Here is a 27,526-nt window from a genome sequence, read left to right as displayed (position 1 = left end):
AAAAGTATTTTTTAAAGAGTTTTATTTATGGGTAAATTCTTTTTACTTGTTTTTGAAGAAAACCAAAACCTAACTTGATTTGCAAGTATTTCATCTTATAAATACAAATCGAAATTTTGTTTACAAATACATATTTTTACCCATGCAATATGCGCGTAAGCCATGCACCAAGTCCCTTTTCTACACGGATTTAATTTTTAGCGAGTTTGTTTAGGATATTAATTCCAAAAGTATTTTCTAAAGAGTTTTATTTATGGGTAAATTCTTTTTACTTGTTTTGAAAAAAACCAAAACCTAACTTGATTTGCAAGTATTTCATCTTATAAATACAAATCGAAATTTTGTTTACAAATACACTGAAAATTCTTCTTTTATTCTAGGGTTTTCTCCATACGTTTTTACTTTCATTCCCGTTGCTGAGTTCGAAGAGAGGGTAACTTGCGTTGTGCTAACTCAAGTTATATCGGGCGATCTTATCCTGGACACATCTTCGCTGTGAGGGTCTCAATTCGAGTATACCCGCGAACTAATGTGTTAAGGACAACTTGTTGAAATTGTGATTCTGTCCTCGTCAAGTTATTTCGGTAAAGTTGTTTCGTATTAGTTCTTTACATATTATTTTTGATACATTTAACGTACTGTTCATTGTTGCAAGATTCCAACAGAAACTACCTGGCAAGAAGTATCCCATTTGGTAGTGAGCAGTTGCGATATTTTTTTCCTGTTGTCAGGATTGAAATGTATAGGTAATTTTCCTTTCTTAGTCGGTATTGTGATATGGCGGGGTGGTCTAACATAGGGGTATCTGCATACCGTACAATGGTCATTGATTAGCCCAAACATAATCAGTGATAACGGAGTAGGATCAGTACAAAACAAAGACGATATTAAGTAGGTACTTGATAACCTTTCTCGCATTTCAACGACTTCGGGTATGTCTGCATCCGCGTAGACTTTGGTGGCATTGGTTGAAGATAGGGTGATTCGACCTGAATTGGCATGCTTTAGAGTTAGAGATTTTTTTTAAAATGAAGTAGGTAAACAACCTGAAAAAAATAGGATTAGTTAATTAACATGTTACTTGGGATACCTTGGTAGTTCTTAACAAAAGTGGAGCACACGGTAACCAACACAGGACGGGGGATGGAGTCGCAATCAATTGGGTCATTCCCTACTTGGTTGGCGGCAGGACCCCATAGAGCAATTTTCATAGTTGTTCCCATGTGGCAGGAAAAAAGAATTTGATTATGCACTCGCACTACAGGATTCATTACTTTTAAAGTCAAAGTGCGTTCACCTGAGATTTTCAATTATGATCTCGCGCATTCGGCTTGATTGCCCATCGGACCTTTGAAGCACCTGGATGTTGGTGACTGTTTTTAAGAAACCCATCATGAAAAAGCGTGAGTCTAACAACACCACCCAATATTTCGCTTAGCAATTTATATGGACAAAATCAAATATACTTTCAAGAGACACTAGTCCAGAAGGGACCATAAATGATGTTTTTAAATGACAGATTAATTGTGTGATTGGGATATCAAACAAATAATGTCATGTGATATGAAAATAGTTGACCCATTATTTAACACAAAAAAACTGTTATTTCAAAATGTGATAAATTTATAGGTTCGTGATTTTTTACGGACCATTATATCACATAATAAATCTGTCATATATCAAAGTTTTAATACCCCAGTAATATTCTGTTACGCACCACAATAATAGCTAACCAATGGCTCAGCATAGACACCGGCTTACTTGCCAAGTCCATGGAGCCGTATCAGTCCCATACTAGCAAGAGAGTTAACACCTTTCTTATTAGAAAAAAAAGAAAAAAAAAATTCTGAGTTCATCTCTTCACCCCGCCGTCTGTTTTTTGTATCTGGGTTTTGCTTTGGTGGTGACTCAATTTACACATCCAAAGATTTTGATTTGATAAATTGGTTAAGGTAGAAATTGGGAAGGAATGATTTTGATTAGTTTGATTGAATGAAATTGGTTTCTGAATTCACTTCTTCAAACCCTTGTCTCTGTTATTTTGCTAGACAAACTTAAGAGGAGATCGGAGAAGAAGAAGATATAAATTAAAGTAAGTTTCAAATCCCTTTCCATCTTTTTTTTTTTTGCCTAAGCTTCTGTCTGGTTAATCAGAAAATTGGGTTTTCAAATCTATCCTAAGAATCGAATTACTAATTTACTTTTTAGCTTTACGAGTTATCGGCATCCTACAACTGGAAGTTGTAGATCTGTGACAAAAAAAAATAATTATGATTTTTCAATTGTAAGAAGTAATCATGTACTTGGAGTTTATGAACTTGATAATCTCTTACAAATAATTACTTTGGTGCATGATAGAAACTCCAATTAAAACAAGCCATCAGGTGATCATAATCAGTCATCAAAGCCATTTTTTTCCAATTTTTAGAATTGTACAGATTCGGACTCAGTTTTGGATAGCTTAGTGTTTGCTAGTGGTTGGCATTAGATGGAGACTTGGATACAATTTTTGGTAAACCAATGTGAAACATCATATAGCTCCATAAAAATTGGATGAAATTGCCAACAAATCATAATTCGGACTTTGTCATAATCTGCCCCAAAAGTTCACAATTGTTTTTACTCGGTTTTATGTATTTGATGTTATATCTATGAAGTCGTATATGGTAGACCTTACAGCAAATTAGGATGAAGAAAACTTTGTTCTCTTCAAGACTTCAACAAAGTTAATGCAGGTTTGTAGCCCACAGTATGGTGTCTGCCATTGTGGATTTCCTTACTGTATCTATTTGGTCATAGATGAACAGCTTCTTAACCCCACAATATGATGGCTGCTATTATATGTCTTTTTGCTTCTTTACAATGTTTAGCTTACACTTTTCAGCATTTTAAGAATTATCTATTTATCGTCTATAGAACCAGAAGCTTCGTAAATTCACAATTCCTAACAGCATTTTGGCCATGTTTTCCTTGCTAGAGATATACCCTATCAATTCAGAATCCTCACTTTTGTGATTTCTGTAACTTGTAACTTTTACCAAATGTTGTTTAGCCAAACGCTGCCATGAATTATTGTAAATTTTGCATCTCTGAACTGCTGGTGTTTGAAAACGTTCAACAAGATGCAAACTGCAACCACAGGCCGGCAGTGTAGTAGTACTACTCTTAAATGCTTCCCTTCCCCTAGTCAGATCGTAACAAAAAAATTGAGATCAGTGAAATGATGAGAAGAACATATATAGGATTAATTCGGTGCACCATCTTCTAATGATTATCAGGTTGTTTCGCATGCATTTGTATGACTGACCAATATATCTTTGATAAACGGCTGTGATCGTGAGTTTTAATTGAGTAAAGAGAAAACACCAAGGTAGAATGTGGATTAACGCAAGTATGGAAACTAAGAAATAGAAGCTCAAAACTACAATTTCATTTGAAAGTGTGGTTCTGGATAGTAAACACGATGCTGCTACTGCAAAACTTTAGTTTGGCCTTTTAGGATTGTGCAGAGAAATCTTTCAGATTGTGCAGTTGTGGTATAGGAGCTTCTTAAGCAGTTAGCATCACTATATCCTAAAAAAGAATATGACAAAAAAAAACATACTAGGAAGTCTACTGATAACTACATTCTTTGATCGTAATTCAGTAGTCCTCTTACTTTTGCTTCCAAGGAAGAATATGACAAGAAAAGAGTTGAATTTAGCTTTTTTAATAATTCATTTTTCAAGGATGGTGAGCGGTCTTTTTTCTTCACTTGACAATCTTTCTTTTGTCTCTTTTACTCTTATTATTAGTATTTCTTTAGCGGGTGTGTTTGTCGGCTCTATCTCCTATATAGTCACAAGAATTTGTTCCTTCATTTCTTTTGTTGTGTTGTCTACAGCCCTTTATTCATGCATCTTTTATTCCTTAACTATTTGCCGTGGCTGACTCGTCCTGAATTGTTTGTTTGCTTAAAAAAGGAAAGAGTTCAATTGCTTTACAAGGTATGATACGGATACCTGCAACAACTATAGGTGACTTTTTTCACCTGAAAGTAGTCTCCTTGAACGTTTTCGGTGGTATGTTACACACTTTAAGAAGTGTTGTGAATTTTCGCGTAACAATAATATATGGTCCAAATTATCATCATAATTTTCAATGATTCTTCTTAGAAGCACAACGGTCTAAGTTATGTGTTTAATGAAGGATATCATGTCGATCGTTATTGCTTTCAAGAAACTACTCGAAGCATATATGTTTAACGGGTCCTGCCTGCTGTGCATATGATTGAATTTCTTGGACACTAGATCTTTCAAAGTTACTTCCCATATGTTAACATCTTATTGTTTTTTATGTGTCATTTAGGTCTACTTGAACTTAATAAAACAAACTCTCTCTTCTCATCAAAAAAAAAAGGTCTACTTGAACTGATCTGTTAGTAAGTTTTTTGAATTGGACTCTTGCTTCATTTTATCGAAGTGTTGTACTGATTATTAGTTATGATGTTAGTTACTGGAAAATTAGGAGAGGCGTACTGATTATTAGTTACTGGAAAATTAGGAGAGGCGTAAGTTCAACACCAGTAACTCGCGATAAAAATTATCAGTACTCGATTTTGAGTGGAATTTTTCATTACGATGAAAATGTTACTTTGCAATTTTTTCTTATGTACTTCTTGAATTTTTTACCTTGGGTCTTAGTTGAAATTATTCATTTTTATTCGGATATTCAGTTATGATTAAAATATTGATTTGAAACATTATTTTTTATTTTTATTACAATTGTCTAACTAAATTTTGACATAAATCTTTCAACTCGGTCAAATTTTCATAATTATATATAACTGAATTTTGACACAAATCTTCTCAATTTGAAAGGATAAAGTTCTGGTTTTTTCAGTTTTGGTCGAACTTGTTCCAACTCAGTCAAATTGTGAAATGAAGTGTCCAGTCTTGATTATGGAACTAAATTTTGACACAAATCTTCCAACTCGGTCCAATTTTCATCTGAACTGTCGAGTCTTGATTATGGAACTAAATTTTGACGCAAATTTTCACAATTCGAAACGATGAAGTTCCGGTTTATTCAGTTTTGCTCAAACTCGTTCCAACTCGGTCAAATTTTCAACTGAATTCTCGAGTCTTGATTATAACTAACTAAATTTTGACATAAATCTTCTCAATTCGAAAGAATAAAGTTCCGGTTTCCTCGGTTTCGGTCGAACTCATTCCAACTCAGTCAAATTGTCGTTTGAAGTGTGGAGTCTCGATTATGGAACTAAATTTTGACACAAATCTTCCAACTCGGTCAAATTTTCAAATGAACTGTCGAGTCTTGATTATGGAACTAAATTTTGACACAAATCTTCTCAATTTGAAAGGATAAAGTTCTGGTTTCTTCAGTTTTGGTCGAACTCATTCCAACTCGGTCACATTGTCAATTGAAGTGTCCAGTCTTGATTGATTATGAAACTAAATTTTGACATAAATCTTCCAACTCGGTCAAATTTTCAATTGAACTGTTGAGTCTTGATTATGGAATTAAATTTTGACGCAAATCTTCTCAATTCGAAATGATGAAGTTCCGGTTTATTCAGTTTTGCTCAAACTCGTCCCAACTCGGTCACATTTTTAATTGAATTGTCGAGTCCTGATTATATGTAACTAAATTTTGACACAAATCTTCTCAACTCGAAAGGATAAAGTTCCAGTTTCTTCAGTTTTGGTCGAACTCGTTCTAACTCAGTCAAATTGTCAATTGAAGTGTTCAGACTTGATGATGGAATTAAATTTTGACACAAATCTACCGACTTGGTCAAATTTTCAACTGAACTGTCGAGTCTTGATTATGGAACTAAATTGTAACGCAAATCTTCTCAATTAAAAACGATGAAGTTCCAGTTTTCTTCATAATTATGAGCGAAGCTTGACACTTATCCCTATGGCTGCAACATGCCATGTAACTAAGGTCGACCTGATTACGAGTTAAACCGGAAATTATCGCAACGACTGAAAAATGTTATGTAACTCTAATTTCTAATCTTAATTGGGTCGACCGACCGGAAAGGTGATACTTTCGCCGCGTTTCAGGAAAAGTGATACTTTCCCCCCGTTTCAAGAAAAGTGATACTTTCTCAAAGTGATACTTTCGCTTCGTTTCATAAAGAGTGATACTTACATTCTGTTTCAGAAAAAGTGATATTTTCACCCTGTTTCAGGAAAATTGATACTCTTACTTTTTCAATTTGGCCTATTTTTAGGCAAAAATGAAACCTTGAAAGTATCTCTTTTACTAAAACGGATGTAGTATATAAAACTATCATTCCAAAAAAAAAAGATGTATAACGAATTATGGAGCCACCAAAAAAAATGCATAACAGTTTATACAGTCGTATTTTGGTTCATGTAACCACTAAAACGATATATATGCCTCAAAAAAAAAAAACGTTGCAACAAAAAGAATATGATGTATAACGCGTTATGCAATCAACGATATTTTGTATTTCTTCTACCGGTCCTCCCACCGTGACATCGGTGTTCTAGTAAATTTTTTCTGGATGTGGGGATATAATTTTATACTCATAAATTAATTAGTCAACCTATTGGTATCGGTCAATCATAGTCAACTAGTCAAAGCTGCTTATAAAATATAAAAAACGAAAGAAGTACAGAAAGGGGAAAGACGCGTGTACACCTATCTTCTTTTATTAAGTCTAGTTGTGGGCCTTGTGGCGTGTAAACAAAAAGGGGGTAGACGCGTGTGTTTGATGTCTACGATGTAAACCGGAGTTTTCTCCCTAGTCTAGATCCTTCTTCAGCGCTTCATCTAAAGGTAAAATTTTTTTCCTTCGTCTGATATTTTGGCAGAAAATTAGGGGTTATTTAGAGAAGATTTGTTCTGTAAATTTGGAAATATTTCTGCATAGCCGTAGGATGAAAATCTTTGTCAACAAAAATCTATTGAGAAGGAATGGAAGAAGAAGATCTAACAGTAATAATCTCGGTCAATTATTTTGTTAGATTTGAACCCTAACAATTTCATTTTGGGTGGGATAAATCAAACGAAAATCCTTTTGGGAGGGATTATTCCCGTTTGGTGTTTTGGAACAACTATAAGTTCAACCCTAAAATCATTTCAGAGATGTGAAGAGATATATCTTTTTTGTGGGAGTGTTAGTCCAGAGATCAAAAACATCCAAAGGTTTATCTTTTTTATTCTTATCTATAGCTAAATAACTTATGATTTTTGATTTGAAAGATGCATGAGTTCATATTAGACTCTTTGATTAAATCTGAAATTGGCTTACATAGGATTGATCTAATTTTGTAGTAATACAATCTTGTTAGATTATCGTTGATTGAAAATTCGCATGGTTATATAGTAGATTAAATTTACTGAATGTGAAATTGGGTTACATGGGATTGTTATAGTTTAATAATAGTATAATCCTGTGCTTGTCTCTAGCTTAATAAATTTTGATTTTTGATTGAAAAGATTCAGACCATCTTTGATTGAATCTGAACCTGGGTTACATAGGATAGTTGTAGATTTGTAATATCAAGTGGTATTTTGATTTTATTATCGTGTATACTGGGTGTTTGTATGTTTAAACCCTTTGGGTCCAAAGAACAAATTAATTCTATAGAACTATTAGACTGTTGGTAGAGTAGTTGATTATTGATGAATATGAAAGGGTACTCATCCTCTCAACTTTATGGAACAAGGTTACAGTGATAGAAATGGAAATCAATTGGCTGGAGTTTCCAGATGTGTTGAATGAAAGCTTTTGGTTATTTGAACGTGATTGTCATAGTTAGTGTTCGGTTCTGTGGTGTTTAGTTAACAGGTGTTTTGCCTAACAAGCTAAGCTCCAACGACATACTACTACATTAATTGAACAGGTTGCTGTGCTAGCCTACCAGCGAGCCTTAGCCAAAGGAGCCGAAGCGGATGGGGGCTAAGATTGTGTCACAAGGGGGGCAAACTAACTCTACCTTCCATGTTAATTTCTGCAATATTACGCCATTGGGGGCTCGAACCTGGGACCTCCTGGAACGCATGAAACTTTGGGGAACGAGGATGACCAGCTGAGCTAGGTGTCCGTTCTTCTTCTTCTTATTATTATTATTATTAAAAATTAGAAAATGTACAAGAATTTACAATGATTTGGCAGGGAGGCGCGCAACAAGTTGCGCCCCAATGCCGCCCCAATGCCTCTCTGAATAATGATGCCTAACCTAAGAAAAAGGAAACTGCCTAAGTTATTGTTGACATCGTGACTAGCCATGCAGTTCTTCAATCTTTTCAACAGTGTTATGATGTCTTCGCTCAGCTCTCCCAACGTTGTAAAGGCTAATACTCCGAAACCGTACCCATGCGCCGAACATACGTCGGCGTATTTGTTGCGTTTGCGTGTGATTGCTACAAAGATAGCCTGACCTGGTGTGAAGGCCCGGTTCCCTCCTTTGGAAAATGGTGAAACGCCGGTGACATCAAAGCATATATCCTACCATTCTCCCAGTTATATATCATGAGGTCTGCTGGCTTTAGGGTGTGACCTATTGAGGCTTCTCTTCTAGAAGCTACGCCTGCTTTATAACACAACTCAACAAAGAGATCTCTAACCATATCATGGCGGTACTTTAACCTTACTTCACTAGCACAATGGATAGCATGGTCCCAAAACCGATCCATAACCCGATTACAACATGAGCAAATACTGCCTTCTGCAAATAGTGGTATGCCAAGACGATATTGCAATACTGACCTGAACTTCCGCGACCCTAAAGCTTGGTTAAGCCCACGAATGGGGAGTGCTTTTAGATAATCTTGGGCATGGGGCTTTTTATTGCACTTCCATAGAATGGAGTCACGCTCGGAAATAACAAATTTAGATGGTATATCCTTCATGATAGCATCATAATAACGAGTAGCCAGTAAATGCATGGGTTGTGGGGTGACTTCGTTAATATTGAAAGATGAAGGAGATAAACCAAAAATTTGAATATAGTGATCGAGAGCCGATTGGAAGTGAGGGCTAAGTCTAGGAGATAACCCCGTACCTTGTAAAATTTTGCTCTGTAGAAATTGTGTCTGATAGCATGAGGCCAAAAAGCCATATTGGGTGGTGTCGTACAGGGTGTAGACGCCTAATCCACCAGATTTGATTGGAAGCGTTGATAGTCGTTGCTTCAAGTGGCCAAATCCATCCCCATCACTCGTAATCAAGTACTGTAAGAACTGGACCAAGGATTCGTCATACTGTTGATGTGCTGCTTGCATACATTGAGGCCGTGTAGTTCGTGCAGAGAAGTACAACTTTGAAACACCTGCACAATTCCGAAGTAGCTGGAGCTGCGCCTGAGGATTCCCAAGCTTCTTGACACAGTCCATCAATCTCAGCGTTTTGTCGACTCTGTGTTGGATAACACTGCTACAGTATTCGTCATTCAAGCTAACTGGACCACCGAGCAGACTAACACCGTTCTCCGGTTTTCCTATAACTGTAGGGAAGATGTCGGTGCAGCGCTGATCAGGGCATGTCCAGAAAATCTCGGTTTTCTGAATATTCAGCTGTAATCCTCGTGTTGGTCCTTCCTCACGTATAATTTGGAGCGCCTTAGCCACTTCTGTTGTCTCGCCAACTAACGTCCCATCATCCAGGTACCATCCATTTAGGTCAAGTTTGCATTGGGCTTCAATTTTGGATACTAATGGGTGAAGGGATAGAGAGAATAGCAAGGGACCTAAAGGGTCTCCCTGTTGAACACCTTGCGATGAGGCTAAGGTGTGTTCATTGTAATACAGCTTTGCAGGCCGCGCGTAACAGAATTCGACACATTTAGCAATGCTAGGACATCTTTCTCGCACTTCACGAACCAGAACTGAACGACTAACTATGTTGAAAGCATTAGTAAAGTCGACAAGAAGCATAGTCATGTCGGATTGAGTACCTTTCAATTCTAGTAGGCGGTTCACAGAGTGAAGGATGCCATCCCCTCCGCATGGAATTCCAACTCCAAACTGATGGTTTCCAAGATAATTGGTCATATCTTTAAGGACTGATGTTCCCGCTAGTTTAGAGCATAGTAGTCGCCATATTATTATTATTATTATTATTATTATTATTATTATCCAGTATTTGAATGCCGAGAAACTTTGTTTAACATCATGGATTCAACCAGTATTGTTATTTATCAATAAATAATTGTATCGAACTATATTATTGTGATTACTTTGCTTGATATACAATTCTGTTTGCGTATTCATTATGTTTGTTGATGTTTCAGATGATCACTTATTTTTCAAGGGAATGTAGACCCACACTGGACTGGCCTCCCTCTCCTCCTAGACATAGCCCCATAGTATTTGAATCAAGTCATGGTGAACATAGTTCAAGGAGCCAACAGGTTGGAACTGTGTTGACACATGGATCAGACTATGCTCCCAATTCACAAGATAGTGGAATTGAGAACATTCATGAAAGCAATAGTGGTAATGTTGGATATCTGTTCATTAATTTCCTTACTTTTTAAGCTATATAAACTACAATTTATCTGCCTCTAGGAAGTTTTGTTCCTTCAAATACATTCTTTTCTAAATGACAGAAGGTTCATTACTTATTATAATTCTGGTTTTTCCAGCCTAGATGAGTGTTTGCCAGTATTCTTTAATGAGCATGGGCAATGGAACGAGCCACCACAATTTTCCACCTGGATCGGAGAGATTACAAGGTCGCAATCGCAAATAGGGTTGGGGTATAAGTCCTGGAAAGTGGTTCCTGATAAATACAAAGAAGATATTTGGAACTCTGTTCAAATGAGTCCAGTTGGTTTTTTTTCTTAAGCTTATGTTCATCTGTCATTCTATATTTTCTTGGATTTCTATAACCTTGCCAAGTGCGGAAATTAAATACTTACATTGCATTATGTATGGAGAACACAAAAATCAACCAAAAAGCGATTGGTCAATCATGTTTCATCTGTGCAAGAAAAGAAAATGATGTTGCCAACATACAGTAAGAAAGAAACTGGGAGAAGTTTATTGATAACATCCATGAACCAAAATTTCAGGAAAAATCTGAACAAGCTGCTTAAGCATGATTGAGGAAATTTTTGATCCAAGTGCAATGTTATGCGATAGAGATGATGATGCTGTACTTGAGAATGTTAAAAGAGGTGAGTTTGTTAAGTGGCCCAAGGCCTATGTGACTACTGGAGGAGAGCCATCAAGTTTTTAATTTTCAGGATGTAACTTGGGTTGTTAGGATATATGTCTTCCAATTTATGTTTGAATTTTCCAATTAATAATCTCAATTTTTAATCTATTTTTTTTAATCTGGATGAATTTCTGATGCACCAAATATAAATCTGAACTGATTTTATATTTCTAAATGAATTTCAGATTCCCAAAATCTGAATTAGTAGCCAGAATCTGAATCGATATCTGAATACCAAAATTTGAATCAGTAGTCAGAAAATGAAAACTATCATGTTAGAATTGATAATTTTTTTAATGAAAATACCTTGAATTATAACGAGTATGAACCGTGATTTTCAATGACATGCATCAACTGTTATTGTACTTCACATATTATAACCGTGATTTTTCAATGACATAAACCAACCGTTATTTAATGCTACATATAATAACCGTGATACTTAATAACAGATTTCGTATGTGATTTTAAATCACAAATTTGATACGTCGTATTTAATAACGTTCCTTATTTGTCATTTTTAAAAAGTCATACCAAATAAATAACGGTTCGAATAAAAGATGAAAACCGTTATAAATCATGTGTTTATAACAGTCTTCATGCGTGATTTATAGCCCCTTATGGACTAGTGAGAATCAACAAGACTCAATCAATTAAAAGTATCTCAACGAGTTTATATCTCTCTCTTGATTTGATTTACTCAAGCAGATCCTGCGAGTTCTAATCAAATACAAGGAATAACTTGGACGGTACCAAAGACCAATGTCCAAGAATCAATCAATGACAATCTATAACCAAAGGTTGAATTATACTAATTGATGATCTAAACGCACAACCTGTATTATTTCAATTATAAAGATAAAACAATATAATGCGGAAACTGTAATAACACAGACACCAGAAATTTTATTAACGAGGAAACCGCAAATGCAGAAAAACCCTGGGACCTAGTCCAGATTGAATACACACACTGTATTAAGCCACTAAAGACACTAGCCTACTCCAAGCTAACTTCGGACTAGACTATAGTTGAACCCCAATCAGTTCCCACTTATCCAAGGTACAGTTGTACTTCATACGCCTCTGATCCCAGCAGGATACTGCGCACTTGATTCCCTTAGATGATCTCACCCACAAGTAAGAGTTGCTACAACCCAAAATCGCAGGTTTTGACAATAAACAAATATGTCTCACACAGACAAGTCTATCAAAGGATCAATCTGTCTCCCACAGAAAAAACCCTAAAGTTTTTGTTCCGTCTTTTGATAATAATCAAGGTGAACATGAACCAATTGATAATTCAGTCTTATATTCCCGAAGAACAGCCTAGATTAATCAATCACCTCACAACAATCTTAATCGTATGGTAGCGAAACAAGATGTTGCGGAATCACAAACAATGAGACGAAGATGTTTGTGATTACTTTTTATATCTTGCCTATCGGAGATATCACTCAAGCCAATCAATATGATTGTACTTGTAGGATAGAAGATGCAAGATCAGATCACACAATTACGATAAAAGTAGTATCAGTCTGGCTTCACAATCCCAATGAAGTCTTTAAGTCGTTTAACCTGGTTTTAGAAGAAGAAAATCAAAGGTTAAAGAAGAACCGACTCTAGCACGCAAACTAGTATCACACATAAGGTGTGGGGATTAGTTTTGAAGAGTTGCTAGATGTTCCCTTATATAATATTTCCAATCAGGGTATCGCCTTGGTAACAAAGCAATCAATATCCACCGTTAGATGAAAACCTGATTTAGATTCAAGCTAAAATTTGCAACCGTTAGATCGAAAACTTAGCTTGTTATACACAAATGAAATGCACGCTTCTAGGTTTGTTAACCGTACCCAAACGTGTACATTGTTGGTTCAACAATAGTCAACCAAAAGGTTAGCCATATGAGCATTTCATATCAGCCATGTTCTTCTCACCATAACTATTTCAAATGACTCAATTGAACTAGTTAGAGAGTTTTCAATTGCAAGGAAATCTTATGTAACTACACAAGACACAATTGAAGCAAAGATGATTTGATTCACTTGAATCGGTTCGTGAACTTTTATAGCCACGGTTTGCAAAAGCATTCCTTAGTTTATTTAAACATGAGTTCAAGAACAACCGGTTTTAGATATAACCTGCTCAAGATCGCGGACTGGGTTCGCGGACTTAAGCTCATGGAAGGAGTACACAAACTCCAGCAGAAATTTTCAGGTTTGAGAACTTCGCCAGTTCGCAGACTGAGTTCGCGGACTTGGCTCACGCCACTTCAATTTCTCTTGATCAACAAAGTTCGCAGACTTTGGTTCAAGGAATAAGGCTTATACATATATGTGTTTCTGCAACAATGCGTATATCCTACCAATGGTAATGTAATCTAAACTCTCATTTCAATCACTGAAACATTCTCAGAGGACGGATATAGCCGTTATTCACAAACCATCTTTCGTCAGAGCAATTTTCAAAGTGATTGAAACATAACATGACTTTCGTCACTAGGTAAAGATGAATTCGGCTAAAGCGAAAGCTTACCAATACATATTTCGAGAAATAGATAGGCGAGATAAACTCGGCTCGAAATAGCAATTGTGTATAATGAAAGTCTATATATCAACACGACTTTTGTCTCAAGAGTAGGAGATAAAATAGATAGACTTTTAAGTGACAGATAAGTTCAAGTCTCCACATACCTTTTTGTCGAGAAGTTCTATCGGTTCCTTGAGTAGATCTTCGTCTTGTATGATGAATCGCCATGGAGTCCTTGATCTCAACTACACTTACTATCCTAGTCCGAGACTTAGCTATAGTAGACTAGAAATCAATACTTATAGTTTTGATCACTAACATTGACAAACATGCTTGAGAAAGCAACGCATGCGAGTTCGACCGAGCAATGCTCTAACAATCTCCCCCTTTGTCAATTTTAGTGAGAAAACTATTAATACATATGGAATACAAAAAAGATACTGAAACTTTAGTAGCTCCTATTCCACATGTCTAATCTTCAACATTCCTCGAAATCTTTGTCACTTCCAAGTACTCCAGTGATCCCAAAGGTTGTAAGTTTAGCACCATTGTTTTTGAAGATCCGTAGCTATAACAATGAGAAAATATAATTCTCGATCATTGTTATACAGTGTCATAGTATTATTATACAATGTCAAAGTTCAATTGTATCACAACTTTAACAATAATACTATGGTGATATGTATCACTCCTCTTAGTCAATACTCTATCTCACATGGAAACCACTCCCCCTTACACAATGATCCGAGAACCATATGTATTTGTAGTGTGAACTACATATTAATTCTACCCCTTTTTGTCAATAAAATTGGTAAAGGTACAAGAACGGGATCATTGATGAAATTTCCGTAAGAGACATTTCATGACTGAGGGAAGGAAACACACATCATCTTATCTAGATGCAATCATATATCCAAAGCTAACAACATTCATCAAGGAGTTTAAATATACAAGATAACCCCTCTAAGATTCCACAGCCGCACACCCCTCAAGATATGACCATTAAACACAAGTTCAAAAGAACTCTCCCCTATTTGATGTCATTCCCGAAAGAACAACAACGAGCGACCTTAATTTCAAGAGAAAAGAAGGAATATTATTGGACACCAAAACCATATGAATGATTTTTATATCCAAAAACTCAATCAAATCAATCATAAGTAAACCCATTATTAATTTAATCGGAATATATAATCAAATTAAACACAAAAAATGATTAATTTAATTGATTGTTCTCAACATAAGTAAGCTTACGGAGCAACGACTAAGTTAACCATACAAGAGAGTGATTGGCTTAATCGTTCATATACTCAACACAAGAGAACTTATGGAGTAATAACTAAATAACCAAACAAGATGACTAATTTAGTTCTAGATGCTCAACATAAAGTACCTTATGGAACAACCAACAAATGTAATCAAAAATTAATCAACTTGGTTGTATCGTGCTCAACATAAGACACATTACGGAGCCTCACAATATTATAAAAAAGATGGATCAGTGAAGATCAATACTGTGGAATACACAAGGATTCATTCAGTTGCACAAGCATATACAATAGCAATAATCCTTGGATACAAAATATTTTAACCTATCTTCCATCAAAAATTGACAATATAGGCTTAAGTTTTGTTTATGTCAAAAGTCCATCCATTCCTTAATCAATAAACGAATACCGATCATGAACGACTTTACTTTTGACAAAATATGGTATAACATAGTTCACGGACGTAAACACCAATATCCCATAACAAGTTGCAATATAACAAATCATAAATGTTAAATACTGCAAAACATCATCCCACAAACATTTTTAGAATTTAAACCAAAAACCTAAAAACATGAAGATGAAAATAATAGCTATGTGTAGTCACAATCATCGCTATTCAAAGCACTACTTATTCTTCCAACTAAGCCAAAAGGAAGACATACTAGGCAATATAAGCAAAAGAAGCCAAAGAAAAACAGACTCAAGTGCTATCCCGAACACGAACTAAGATCATATGGACGGTTCAGAATCCTCACGAGACATAGGGTCTTTGAGCTTGTGGTCAACAACATCAATTGCACTTTTAGAGAGGGTATCATCGTTTCGAAGATCTTTTGCATGATTAACCTTTTTCAACTCATATCTTACCATATCAACACACTTCTTTGCACTAAACAGTTGCTGAGCAACAAGAACAGGATCAGTTGGAATCTTCTCCCCAATATCTGAGTAGGAATCAGGAGATTGAGGAAACAATCTTTCAACTTTAACAAGGGTTCCTTTCTCTTTATCAAACACAAAATATATATCATTGTCAACGAAGTCTTCAGGAAAATCCCACGAGCAAGAAGAAGACGACATTGAAGAGAAACCTAGAGTGAGATATTTAACTCAATAGGAAGGGTATATAGGGTTTACAAGACAGGTATATGAGACAAAACCGAAACCCGTACGTGGATGACTTAAAAGCCCATGAAAAACATGTAGTTTTCGAAAACCAAGTTTGACAGCAAAAACAAAACAAGAACAAGTATAAAAGAAAGGATCAAAATACTCATGTAAAAGTATATAACTGATTATCTGTCTAAGAACGATAAGAAATTAGCTAGATAATCAGAGTTACTTTGCAAAGAGTATACCTATTCAATTCTCACACAACTAGGATTTTTGTTGGATGAGATATCAACCTTGTGATTAATCTACATAAGTATGAGCATTTAGCTCATTGAATGACTGTCGTCTTTGTTTATCCTTCTTTCTTTGATTATCACTCAGTCCAGAAAAATACGACATGAGAATTAGTTTGTGCAGAAGAATTTCTCCTTAAGACAGAGTTTTCCTTTTCCAAGGATTTACATTGTCCATGGGCTAGAATAAGTGATGCTTCAAATTTCTCTCTCTCAACTCGAAGTCTGTTAAGTTCTGATGAATGAGTCTCGATCAAACGTTTCTCTCTAATTGAGCCTTACTTAACAATATCTTCAAGAACACTAATCTTTTCACGCTATTGAGTATATTCTTGAATAAGTTTCTCAAAATTCTTTGAGAAGGACTCAATAATATTGTAGAGTTCATGTTCTCGATCAAGAGACTTTTCAAATTTATCAATGAGTTGTTCGTGATTATTGAAATCAACAAACTCAATAGAGCATTCTGAAATTCTGGTAAGCTTCATTTCAGCTGTTGCCATAATACAAAATGTCTCATCAGAGAGAGAGTTTTCAACACATGATGGGACAACGTTCCTACCTCGGGATTCAGAATAATCTGCTAAGGAGTGATCCTTTGAGGTATCTCCAAGACATTTGGCATGGTTAAAGGCTTTAGAAGACATCTTGGTATGCGTATATGAGATTCTGTCCTCAGACTTAGATCGCCACAAACACAGACTGATAAGGTCTAAACGTGTTTGCCTTCTCTGATACCAATTGAAAAAGCGGGGGTCTAACAACACCACCCAATATTTCGCTTAGCAATCTGTATGGACAAACTCGAATATACTTTCAAGAGAATCAACAAGACTCAATCAATTAAAAGTATATCAACGAGTTTATATCTCTCTCTTGATTTGATTTACTCAAGAAGATCCTACGAGTTCTAATCAAATACAATGAATAACTTGGACGGTACCAAAGACCAATGTTCAAGGATCAATCAATGACAATCAACAACCAAAGGTTGGATTAAACTAATTGATGACCAAACGCACAACCTGTATTATTTCAATTATAAAGATAAAACAATATAATGCGGAAACTGAAATAACACAGACACCAGAAATTTTGTTAACGAGGAAACCGCAAATGCAGAAAAACCCCGGGACCTAGTCCAGATTGAATACACATTGTATTAAGCCGCTACAAACACTAGCCTACTCCAAGCTAACTTCGGACTGGACTATAGTTGAATCCCAATCAGTCCCACTTATCCAAGGTACAGTTGTACTCCCTACGCCTCTGATCCCAGCAGGATACTGCGCACTTGATTCCCTTAGCTGATCTCATCCACAACTAAGAGTTTCTACGACCCAAAATCGCAGGCTTTGACAATAAACAAATCTGTCTCACACAGACAAGTCCATCGAAGGATCAATCTGTCTCCCACAGAAAAACCCTAAAGTTTTTATTCCGTCTTTTGATAATAATCAAGGCAAACAGGAACCAACTGATAATCCGGTCTTATATTCCCGAAGAACAGCCTAGATTAATCAATCACCTCACAACAATCTTAATCGTATGGTAGCGAAACAAGATGTTGCGGAATCACAAACAATGAGACGAAGATGTTTGTGATTACTTTTTATATCTTGCCTATCGGAGATATCAATCTCAATCCAATAAATATGATTGTACTCGTATGATAGAAGATGCAAGATCAGATCACACAACTACGATAAAAGTAGTATCGGTCTGGCTTCACAATACCAATGAAGTCTTTAAGTCGTTTAACCTGGTTTTAGATGAAGAAAACCAAAGGTTAAAAGAGAACCAACTCTAGCACGCAAACTAGTATCACACGTAAGGTGTGGGGATTAGTTTTGCAGAGTTGCTAGATGTACCCTTATATAGTCTTTCAAATCAGGGTTTTGCCTTGGTAACAAAGCAATCAATATCCACCGTTAGATGAAAACCTGATTTAGATTCAAGCTAATATTTCTCAACCGTTAGATCGAAAACTTAGCTTGTTATACACAAATGAAATGCACGCTTCTAGGTTTGTCAACCGTACCCAAACGTGTACATTATTGATTCAACAATAGTCAACCAAAAGGTTAGGCATATGAACATTTCATATCAACCATGTTCTTCTTCACCATAACTAGTTCAAATGACTCAATTGAACTAGTTAGAGAGTTGTTCAATTGCAAGGAAATCTTATGTAACTACACAAGACACTATTGAAGCAAAGATGATTTGATTTATTTGAATCGGTTCATGAACTTTTATAGCCACGATTTGAAAATAGCATTCCTTAGTCTTTTTAAGTTTAAGTTCAGAAATCATCTTTAGATATATAACCTTCTCAAGTTCGCATACTAGGTTCGCGGACTTAAACAACCGGGCAGAGTTTACAAACTCCAGTAGAAAATCTCGGCAAAAGACCTTCCGCCGGTTCGCGGACTGGGTTTGCAGACTGGGTTCGCGGACTGGTACTCACGCAACTAGTTTGTCAACTCCAGCAGAATTTCTCGGAATGAGAATTTCGGCAGTTCGTGGACTGAGTAGGACTTGGCACTTGGCATTCTTCCGGTTCTCTTGATCAACAAAGTTGGAAAACTTCAGTTCAAGGAATAGTAATTGTGTTTCCACAACAATGTTTATGTCCACCATTGGTTATGTAATCTAAACTCTCATTCCAATCATTGAAACATTCTCAGGGGACGTAATACAGTTGTTACACCATTTCTCGTCAAAGCAATTTTCAAAGTGATTGAAACATATCATGACGTTCGTCACTAGGAAAAGATAAACTTGGTCGAAGCGAAAAGCTTACCAACACATATTTCGAGATATAGATAGGCGAGGTATACTCGGCTCGAAATACCAAATGTGTATAATAATAGTCTATATATATAGCAAGCATACGACTTTTTGTCTCAAAGAGTAAGAGATAGAATATATAGACTTTTGAGTGACAGATAAGTTCAAGTCTCCACATACTTTTTTGTCGATAAGTTCCACCGGTTCCTTGAGTAGATCTTCGTCTTGTATGATGAATCGCCATGGAGTCCTTGAGCTCAACTATACTTACTATCTTAGTCCGAGACTTAGCTATAGTAGACTAGAAATCAAGACTTATAGTTTTGATCACTAACATTGACAAACATGTTTGAGATAGCAACGCATGCGAGTTCGACCAAGCAATGCTCTAATACACCACATCTGCATCAGAAAGGTTGCAAAGGTCAGAAATCAAAAAATGCATTATCACAGAAAGAAAAATGTTGGGCAACGTAAAATTCATTAGACATATACAAATAATGTCAAGTTGTCCTTTGATTTGGAAGCAGATTCTCTGAGGCATTTATAAAGTTGTCCTGTTGACCATGCTAATCATGTTGTGTGGAACTTCTAATACGGTGATTAGGTTCAAATATGTGCATTAAAATGAGAAACAACACACTGCTGTAGTGTTGAGTTTCGATTTACCTGTAAGATGTATGTTTTGGAGGTTTGATTCTATGTCCTCAAACTCAGTGAATGAGGATTTTTGTGGAATGATGTACACGGAATAAGCAACCAAAGAAGTGATGGAGGAGATGCTCCAGAAGAAGGCTCGCTTCTCATGTGCGCAGGACGGAACTTCGTTTTAGCAGTGGTCAAGTGTAGTTTCTGCATAAAGAGATTCCCAATGTTTATATAACGCTAACTGGGCGTTAGATAATGCTAGATATTTAGCTATTTAGATAGAGAGTTGGTGGGCCACGATAATAATGGCTAGACAACACTCACTAATGACGACAATAAGGATTGAACTGAGAGGGGGTGAGATCCCAGCCGCTAGTTGATAACAAAGGATGTATCCTGGCCGCTGGATGACACACCGAACACTACTGCAGTATAAAGATTGATATACAGAACTGATAGACATCCCGCGGGCCCATTCCTGCGGGTTGTCCTGCAAGACACAAAACATTAGAGACCTAGTGACCCGACGGATTTATAGGGGGTTGTCGTGGGTCCCACCCCTTGTGAGATGTCAGGACAACACGCGGAATGTAAATCATGTTCGATATATATATATATATATATATATATCGGGGAGTCAACCACGCGCTTCAGCGATGATAAATAAATGACGGCATAGATTTTTCGAAATTTTGGACGACAAAGATTATTTCTCGGCCTACCCAGAATTTGTCCTGCAACTACGAAATCCAAGAATACCCAGAAACGAAAACAAACAAACCTTTGTGATTTCCGCAAAAGGGCCGGCTTCTCTTCGAATTATAATGCTTTTGTTGTGGTAGACACAGGATATATACAATAGGGGTGTCAACGGGTCCGGGTCCTCCCGGGTATCACTAGACCCGGACCCTACTTATAAAGGTCGAGTCCGGTTCCTAGCGGTTCCGGGTCCGGTTCCTAAATTTGTGGACCCAGAACCGGACCCGTTTAAATATTCGGGTACCCGTCGATTCCGGGTACCCATTGGGTCTAAAGAAAACTATTTAAAAAATCTCAAAAACTTAATATATTTCTCTTTTTAGCTTGGATTTAAGTAATTTTTATAAAAAAATATTATTATTTCTTATGAATGTACTAAATAAAGATTAAATGTAAGAGAAAAAATTTAAATGAGTAAAATATCAAAGCTAAAACTAGAAAAAATACTTATAATTTTGCTAAAAACATGAGTAAAAGAACGAATAAATGGGTACCCGATACCCGCGTATACTCAATGGGTATTACCCGTTTAGACCCGTTTAAATTCGGGTCCAATCGGGTAATTACCCGCCGGGTCCTAAGTAGCTAATGGGTCCAACTTTAGGATCCGGATCCGGACCCTAATATACCGGGTCCGGGTCCGGATCCGGGTAATGGGTACCCATTGACAGCCCTAATATACAATACTCTTGTGTATATATATATATGGAGTCAACCACGCGCTCCAACGATGATATATAAATTAGATAACTGCTGCAGCAGTTGGGACCGACGAAACTCTACAAGACATTTTTTAAGTAATCATCAAAATTGGTCTCCATACAAAACAAATAGACCTTCGTATATTTCCACCTAATATCATACGATTCTCTTGTTGGGCCAATGGCACCCGAAAAAAAGTAAAATCAATTACAGTTAACAGGTATTCTGTTTAACCTCCATCCACAATATTAGCGAAGGATTGCATTTTGACGTGGTTGGCTGGGGTTCCATCCATATGTGACTGGAGAAGCTATGGGGTGCACTGGTACAACCTAAAGCAAGTCATTTACTAGTAATACTCAGTAATAAATGAAAGAACAAAAGTTAAAAAACTAAAAGGTCAAAGTAAAATGCAAAAATTACATTCTTTAGTTAACTAAATGGAACGCGTGCCCAAATCTTACAGATATGGTAACAGGAGGCATTTTGGTTTATTGACCACGGTCAGAAAACAAAATCTCCGATCAATAAGGGCAATATGGTAGTTTAACATAGCAAATTGGGGTAAGAAACCAGAGAGATCCATTCTTCTTCTACCCATTTCGCCTTCTCCTCCTCTGGTTTTCATTTGCTTTTTTTCCGAAGTGTCCAAAGGTGTTGTTGCAATTTTTTGTTTATCTTTTAATCACAATCAAAGCTTACTTTGTTGTGTCGTTTATTGGTGGTGATTGAAGTTGTTAAGAGAAATTTAGAGGTTTACTCGGTTGTTATTAGTTCCAAATTAAGGTTGACGAGAGATGAATCTTGTTGCATGTGGTTAGAACTTACAACAACTTGGGGTCCTATACCCATGGAGAAAGAAATCAATTTCATTCTGATTTTAAGAAATCGATAACCTTTTTTATTGCAAAAGGCAAGGAAGTAGTTGATTTGTGGTTTGATTGCAAAGAGTACTACTACGTCTACTACTAGGGAATCACCCGTGCCTTGCGGCACGGGCTATATATCACCGTATAATTTTTCGGTGCGTTGCTGTCGGTACTGGATATTGTTTTTACCGCGCAAGCCACAGTTTGTTGTTTTTTTTGAATGAAAATTTCTTTGTTAAAACTTCAAATCGGCTAAATACCATCCACGCACTTTAAAGCGGATTATGTTGTTGGTATTCAACGATTAGGATGAACCTCCAATACTGTTCATCATTTGAGAAAATACACAAAGCAATAACTTCAATCGGCTTAATACCATCAAATTTTTTCAATCCGGATGAAAACTGAGATGTTTGTCTTCATTTTAAATCGATTCCTTAAAATTCTAATGGGTAAATTGAATTGCAGCTTAGTGGATTTTTGATTTAAGTGTTTTGAATCTTTTGATAATCCAATGGAGGTTGGAATACAGGGACGATGATGATTTAAAAATCCCGGGTAACACCGTAGTTGATAATGGATCCTCATCCTGTAATGATATCGTGTCGATTTATTTGAGTGAAAGTCATGCGGTCAATATATATCATGTCATACCTCAATCACGGAATTCACTTTCTTTTCAGTTAGCATAGAAATCGTCATCCCGTGTTTTCGTTCATATGCAGGATGGTAGCTTGATTCCTGTGAACGTTATGCACCATGTTGTGGTTGTTCAATTCCTTTGAGAAAGTTCCTACAAATGCCATAGAATGCTAAAAATTAAAACATGTGAAAACTTTCCTTGTTCATTCAATATAAAATGCAACCAAAAGAGGGATTCGTATTTAATATTTTCAATCAGTGGTTATACCTTGTAGTGATGCTCTTCCGGGTGATTGGCTCTTGAGATATGACATCATGTACTTTGCTACCCTGCAGTTGATTTGTGCTGCCATTCTGAAGTTGGAAGATATGTGCTACATCTCAATCTCTCCACACCCTTAAATAGACGTTGTAACGTTAATGTGTATAATGGAATAGTTTCTCAGTGCCCACAATGTATTTGCATGTTTCTTTCAAAATGCCAATAGTCCATCTTAAATTTCAATTATATTTATAACTATAGATGTGGAAGTTACTAAAGTGAGGTGGAGGCATGCAAGTGAGTTGGAAGATATATAAGCATATCACATTCGTGTTAGTAGTCAACAGAAGGATGGGTGACGGTGGCATCATTGGGTATATGATGACTTATGATAGTATATGATTAATCCATGTAAGCAAGAACGTATGATAGTTTAGCATATATATTATAAGATGCTATTAGAAATGTGGTATCTATCATAGATGAGTGGAAATAAGGAAAAAAGTTGAATACTAACAATGGAGGTGGCCATGTGGTGCCAATTTAAAATGAAATGAGATTATAGACTTTACACCATTTTCGATACAGACATTCGTTATTGGAGTGGCGAAAAAATTGAAGGTTTTTGGTTCATATTTTTGACAACCTATGATGCCACTGTTTTATGCAGTTGATTAGGATACCCTGTTGGCGACTATTCTGCCAAGTGTAGCGTAATCTCTGTGTTATGGCGACATTTTTGCATAGCCTTCCAAGTTGAACTTGTAAGGTTTGCAGGATTTCCATTTTGTTTATGGATTAAACATCTCATAGAGTTCAACTGGGGTGTTAGTCTGCAATAGCTTGTCTTCTTACTCATTGCTTGACAATAGCACCCTGTATTGCTACTTCTGCGTCTCATACTCTTGTATTACTCCAATATTCATAAACCTACATCATTATATGTTTCTTAAGAACAAAATATAAAAAGAAGATATCCATAAGTAAGCATGCGACTATAAAAAACAGAGTTACAAAGTGTAAGAGACGCAGTAATAACTATATAAAGTACCATCACGAAGTGTGGACAATTAAGGTTCTGAAACTTTTATAAAAAAAAGACCTAGTGTTGTAACGTGGAACCTGATAATAGAGCATAACTGTTATCAAGGCCGTAAGCAAACTGCAAAACATGGAGTTGAAACAAAGAAAACAGAAAGCAAATAACAATATTGGACAAAGATTCATGTAATGTTTTATTCATATATAATCCATTGGCGATGCCCAACTCATTCGGATACTTCATCCTTAATATCCTCCACCCCAGTTGTTTCGTCAAGGCGAGGTTTCTTCGTGTGTGGTACATCAACAATGTCTGAATCCGCTTCAACTTTCACAGTCGCCAAAACACCTTTGCCTGGCAGAGTAGGGGAGTGAATGCGGGTGACGGTGAAGCTGGAAGGTATTTTTTGCTTCATGTTGAAGGAATTGATAGTAATTTGGAAATCAACAGCTTGCTTTAGTATCTGCGAGAATCCAGATATTATCGCAGATTTTGCATTATCCTGCGATATTAAGGGTTGAATGAAACATTAGTTTGATGGATGAACAGGAATTAATAAGACATAATAATATACTTATGATGAGGGAATTAGCGATGATTACACACTTGGGTCTATAAATATCAATCTCCTCAGGTATTCAATTCAACTTCCCTACTAAACTCTCCTCTGAACTCTTTTAATTTTTTTAAAATTACCAATTAAGATTTGACCATCTTGGTGTTTTCTTAAATTTACTTGGTGACAGATGAAAGACTCCACATCACTTTCAATAATATTTACAGATGAAAATAACAAACGGATTTATCGTATATAAGTATGCACACATGGGTAGACCAAAACTCAGTTGCAAAGAATGAAAGTTTGCAAGCTAATGTCATATGCAAAATATGTCATCAAACCCAAAATCTAGAGACGGGTTTACCTCTGACGCTCCTGGTGAGCTCAGTTGCGGTAGAACGGACCAATTTCTGAACTTCACTATCGAGAGCTACAAACACTGTGGTGCCAGTGTGGTCCTCCACCTCAAAGCGGACCATGAACCTGTGATGCAAAAAGGAACAATTGACCCGTGCATTGGTTAAGTGATGGATAACTTTCGACATTTCCGACTCTTTGAAAGTTAGGTTCTGAGTGATTACCTTGCAATGGGCATTTCAACTTTGGCTTCACATTTAGTGCACCGAAGGTCTCCATCGTCACCCATAACCTTCTTGCTACACCGATGGCAGGTAAGATAGTGCCAACCATTTTCAATCAGCACATGGGTGGTGGTGGCGTTACATATGAGAACGTTGGCGGCCTGCATATAAACATGGACATAAATCGAAAATGAGGCATTGGTTTATATAAGTATGCACACATGCAAGTATGGATTTCTCTAAAAACCCAATTCTGTGTTGATGTCCAAGGAAAAAAGCAGGATTCCTTATCACATAAAGTGACTAAAAGTTGTTATTAATCCAAAGACGGGGGACGGATTCGCAATCAATTGGGTCATTCCCTACTTGGTTGGCGGCAGAACCCCATATAGCAATTTTCATAGTTGTGCCCCTGTGGCAGGAAAAAAGAATTCGATTATGCATTCACACTGAGGGATTAATCATTTGTTTGTCAAAGTTAGCTCACCTGAGATTTTCAATTGTGATCTCGCGCATTCGGCTTGGTTGCCCACCGGACCTTTGAAGCACCTGGATGTTCGTGACAGTTTTTAAGAACCCAACCACATCTGCATCATAAATGTGGTAAAGGTCATGAAAAAAATGCAGGTGTCACAGATAAAATTAGTGTAACCAAATAAGGTGGGTGAAAATAGGATAATGATCTGATCAAAAGATACATAAGAACACATATTTCACATATAACAACAGGTCACCTATATGCAAAATACACATATCATTTGGGTTGACTATAAATCAGCAATTTGGAACCAAAGAATCAAATGGTACACTTAAACTCCCCCAAATTTAGAAATATGAATCTTATTTACATACATTGCATATATAAGAGCAATCACAGTACATACTTACAATGTAAATTGTTAATTTCTTTCACTTGAATGAAACATGGTCAACTGAAAATGTGATTCCTGTTATGCGATAATGCAATGTGGAACTTCTATCGGTGATTAGGTTCAAACATGGTCATTAAAATGAGAAACAACACATGTATATCATTCAGTTTCAATTTACCTGTAAGATGTATGTTCTGGAGGTTTGATTCTATGGCTTCAAGCTCAGTGAAAAAGAATTTCTAGGGAATAATGGACACAGAATACACATCCAAAGCAGAAACAGAGGTGGTTCTCCGGAAGAAGGCCCGCTTCTCATTGTGCGCAGGACGGAACTTGGGCTTAGCAGTGGCCAAGTGTAGTTTCTGCATAGAGTACAGATACCCCTCCCGAATCAGCTTATCAAACTTCCAAATAAGATTTTTGGGTATGACAACGTGCAATTCTTCCCCCTATACCAATGAACGTGTTAGCACATCCCAATTTAATTGATTTATTCAAATTTATTTATGTGCCTATTTAGTCTGGATTGTTACCTACTCGTCAACAATAACCATATCAATGCTGGTAACGTCGTTGGTCGACATGAAGTCCAACTCTTCCCATTTCCGGGTAACACGGATGGTAACGATGCTTGTTTTTCCTTCGTCAAGCGATCATAAGCTCTTGAGTGTGTCCTGTGTGGCTGAGGGTCCAACCTTATGAATATTGCAAGTAACCTGTGACACCATTTCTCTATTTGATTGGGAAGCTACATGAATTTAAACCAAATATCAGACTACAATTCAAAAATTAGGGTCCAAAGACACTGTAAATTAAAATTAACATAACTGTAAAATTCATGAGCTAATGAAACAGCCTCCGAGATAAGTGGTACTGTGACTGGTATGTAGTACGTGTTATTAGTGAGATTCCAAGTTGCAGAATGTTTCTGGTTGTATAAATCTTTCCAGGGTCTCTACTAAATGGGAGATCTTTTCAGGGTGTAAAAATAAAACTTGTGACTAACGAAAATATATTATGTGGTAAGAATGGATTGAAATGGTTTTTATTGACAATATCAAATTGTCCATGGCTATTTAGTGTCTTTTATTGACAAAAGAGAATATTTCAGCAATGACAAGAACTTTTATTAACTGATATGGTTCAATCCTACACGGTAAATTTAGTGAAACAAATGGATTTTAAAGACACGGAAACAATGTTCCCTACTAAAGTAAAATTAACTACGGGCTCTAACTGAATCCATCGCTGCCAGAATATAATCAAGTGACAGATCAAAAAAACAAAACTACTGGTGTTAATTGAATCCATAGATAACACCCATCACCAAGACACCAATCAATACTAATCGTTTGATTAGCATTACAATACAAATCCAAAAAAAAAAAAAA

General features: G+C 36.4%; 1 protein-coding gene and 2 long non-coding RNA genes across 5 annotated transcripts in view; 2 read left to right on the top strand and 1 right to left on the bottom strand.

Annotated features, from left to right (window-relative positions):
* The first annotated feature begins 1,783 nt into the window (after positions 1-1,783).
* On the top strand, positions 1,784-4,709 carry LOC113289104. Its single transcript, XR_003330854.1, has 3 exons — positions 1,784-1,952; positions 2,049-2,092; positions 3,963-4,709. It is a non-coding gene; the product is annotated as an uncharacterized LOC113289104 (long non-coding RNA).
* Positions 4,710-6,820: 2,111 nt separating this feature from the next.
* On the top strand, positions 6,821-8,281 carry LOC113289108. Its single transcript, XR_003330859.1, has 2 exons — positions 6,821-7,182; positions 7,884-8,281. It is a non-coding gene; the product is annotated as an uncharacterized LOC113289108 (long non-coding RNA).
* Positions 8,282-24,144: 15,863 nt separating this feature from the next.
* LOC113289087 (probable replication factor A 73 kDa subunit) overlaps positions 24,145-27,526 on the bottom strand; it is a 4,356-nt gene continuing 974 nt past the window's right edge. The window contains exons 2-8 of one of the 3 annotated variants that reach the window (XM_026538262.1): positions 26,669-26,883; positions 26,314-26,584; positions 25,751-25,850; positions 25,630-25,675; positions 25,264-25,424; positions 25,047-25,165; positions 24,145-24,625 (exon numbers count right to left, since the gene is read on the bottom strand). In XM_026538262.1, coding sequence (XP_026394047.1) covers positions 24,621-24,625; positions 25,047-25,165; positions 25,264-25,424; positions 25,630-25,675; positions 25,751-25,779 — 360 coding nt within the window. In that variant the 5' untranslated portion in view covers positions 25,780-25,850; positions 26,314-26,584; positions 26,669-26,883 and the 3' untranslated portion in view covers positions 24,145-24,620. The remainder of the gene's footprint in view (positions 24,626-25,046; positions 25,166-25,263; positions 25,425-25,629; positions 25,676-25,750; positions 25,851-26,313; positions 26,585-26,668; positions 26,884-27,526) is intronic. The other 2 variants (XM_026538267.1, XR_003330853.1) reach the window with 2 other exon arrangements.

This window comes from Papaver somniferum, chromosome 1, assembly GCF_003573695.1.
Source record: "Papaver somniferum cultivar HN1 chromosome 1, ASM357369v1, whole genome shotgun sequence".
In the NCBI taxonomy this organism is placed as follows: Eukaryota; Viridiplantae; Streptophyta; class Magnoliopsida; order Ranunculales; family Papaveraceae; genus Papaver; species Papaver somniferum.
The sequence above is the reverse complement of the archived record's forward strand: the minus strand, read 5'-3'. Positions and strand labels throughout refer to the sequence as shown.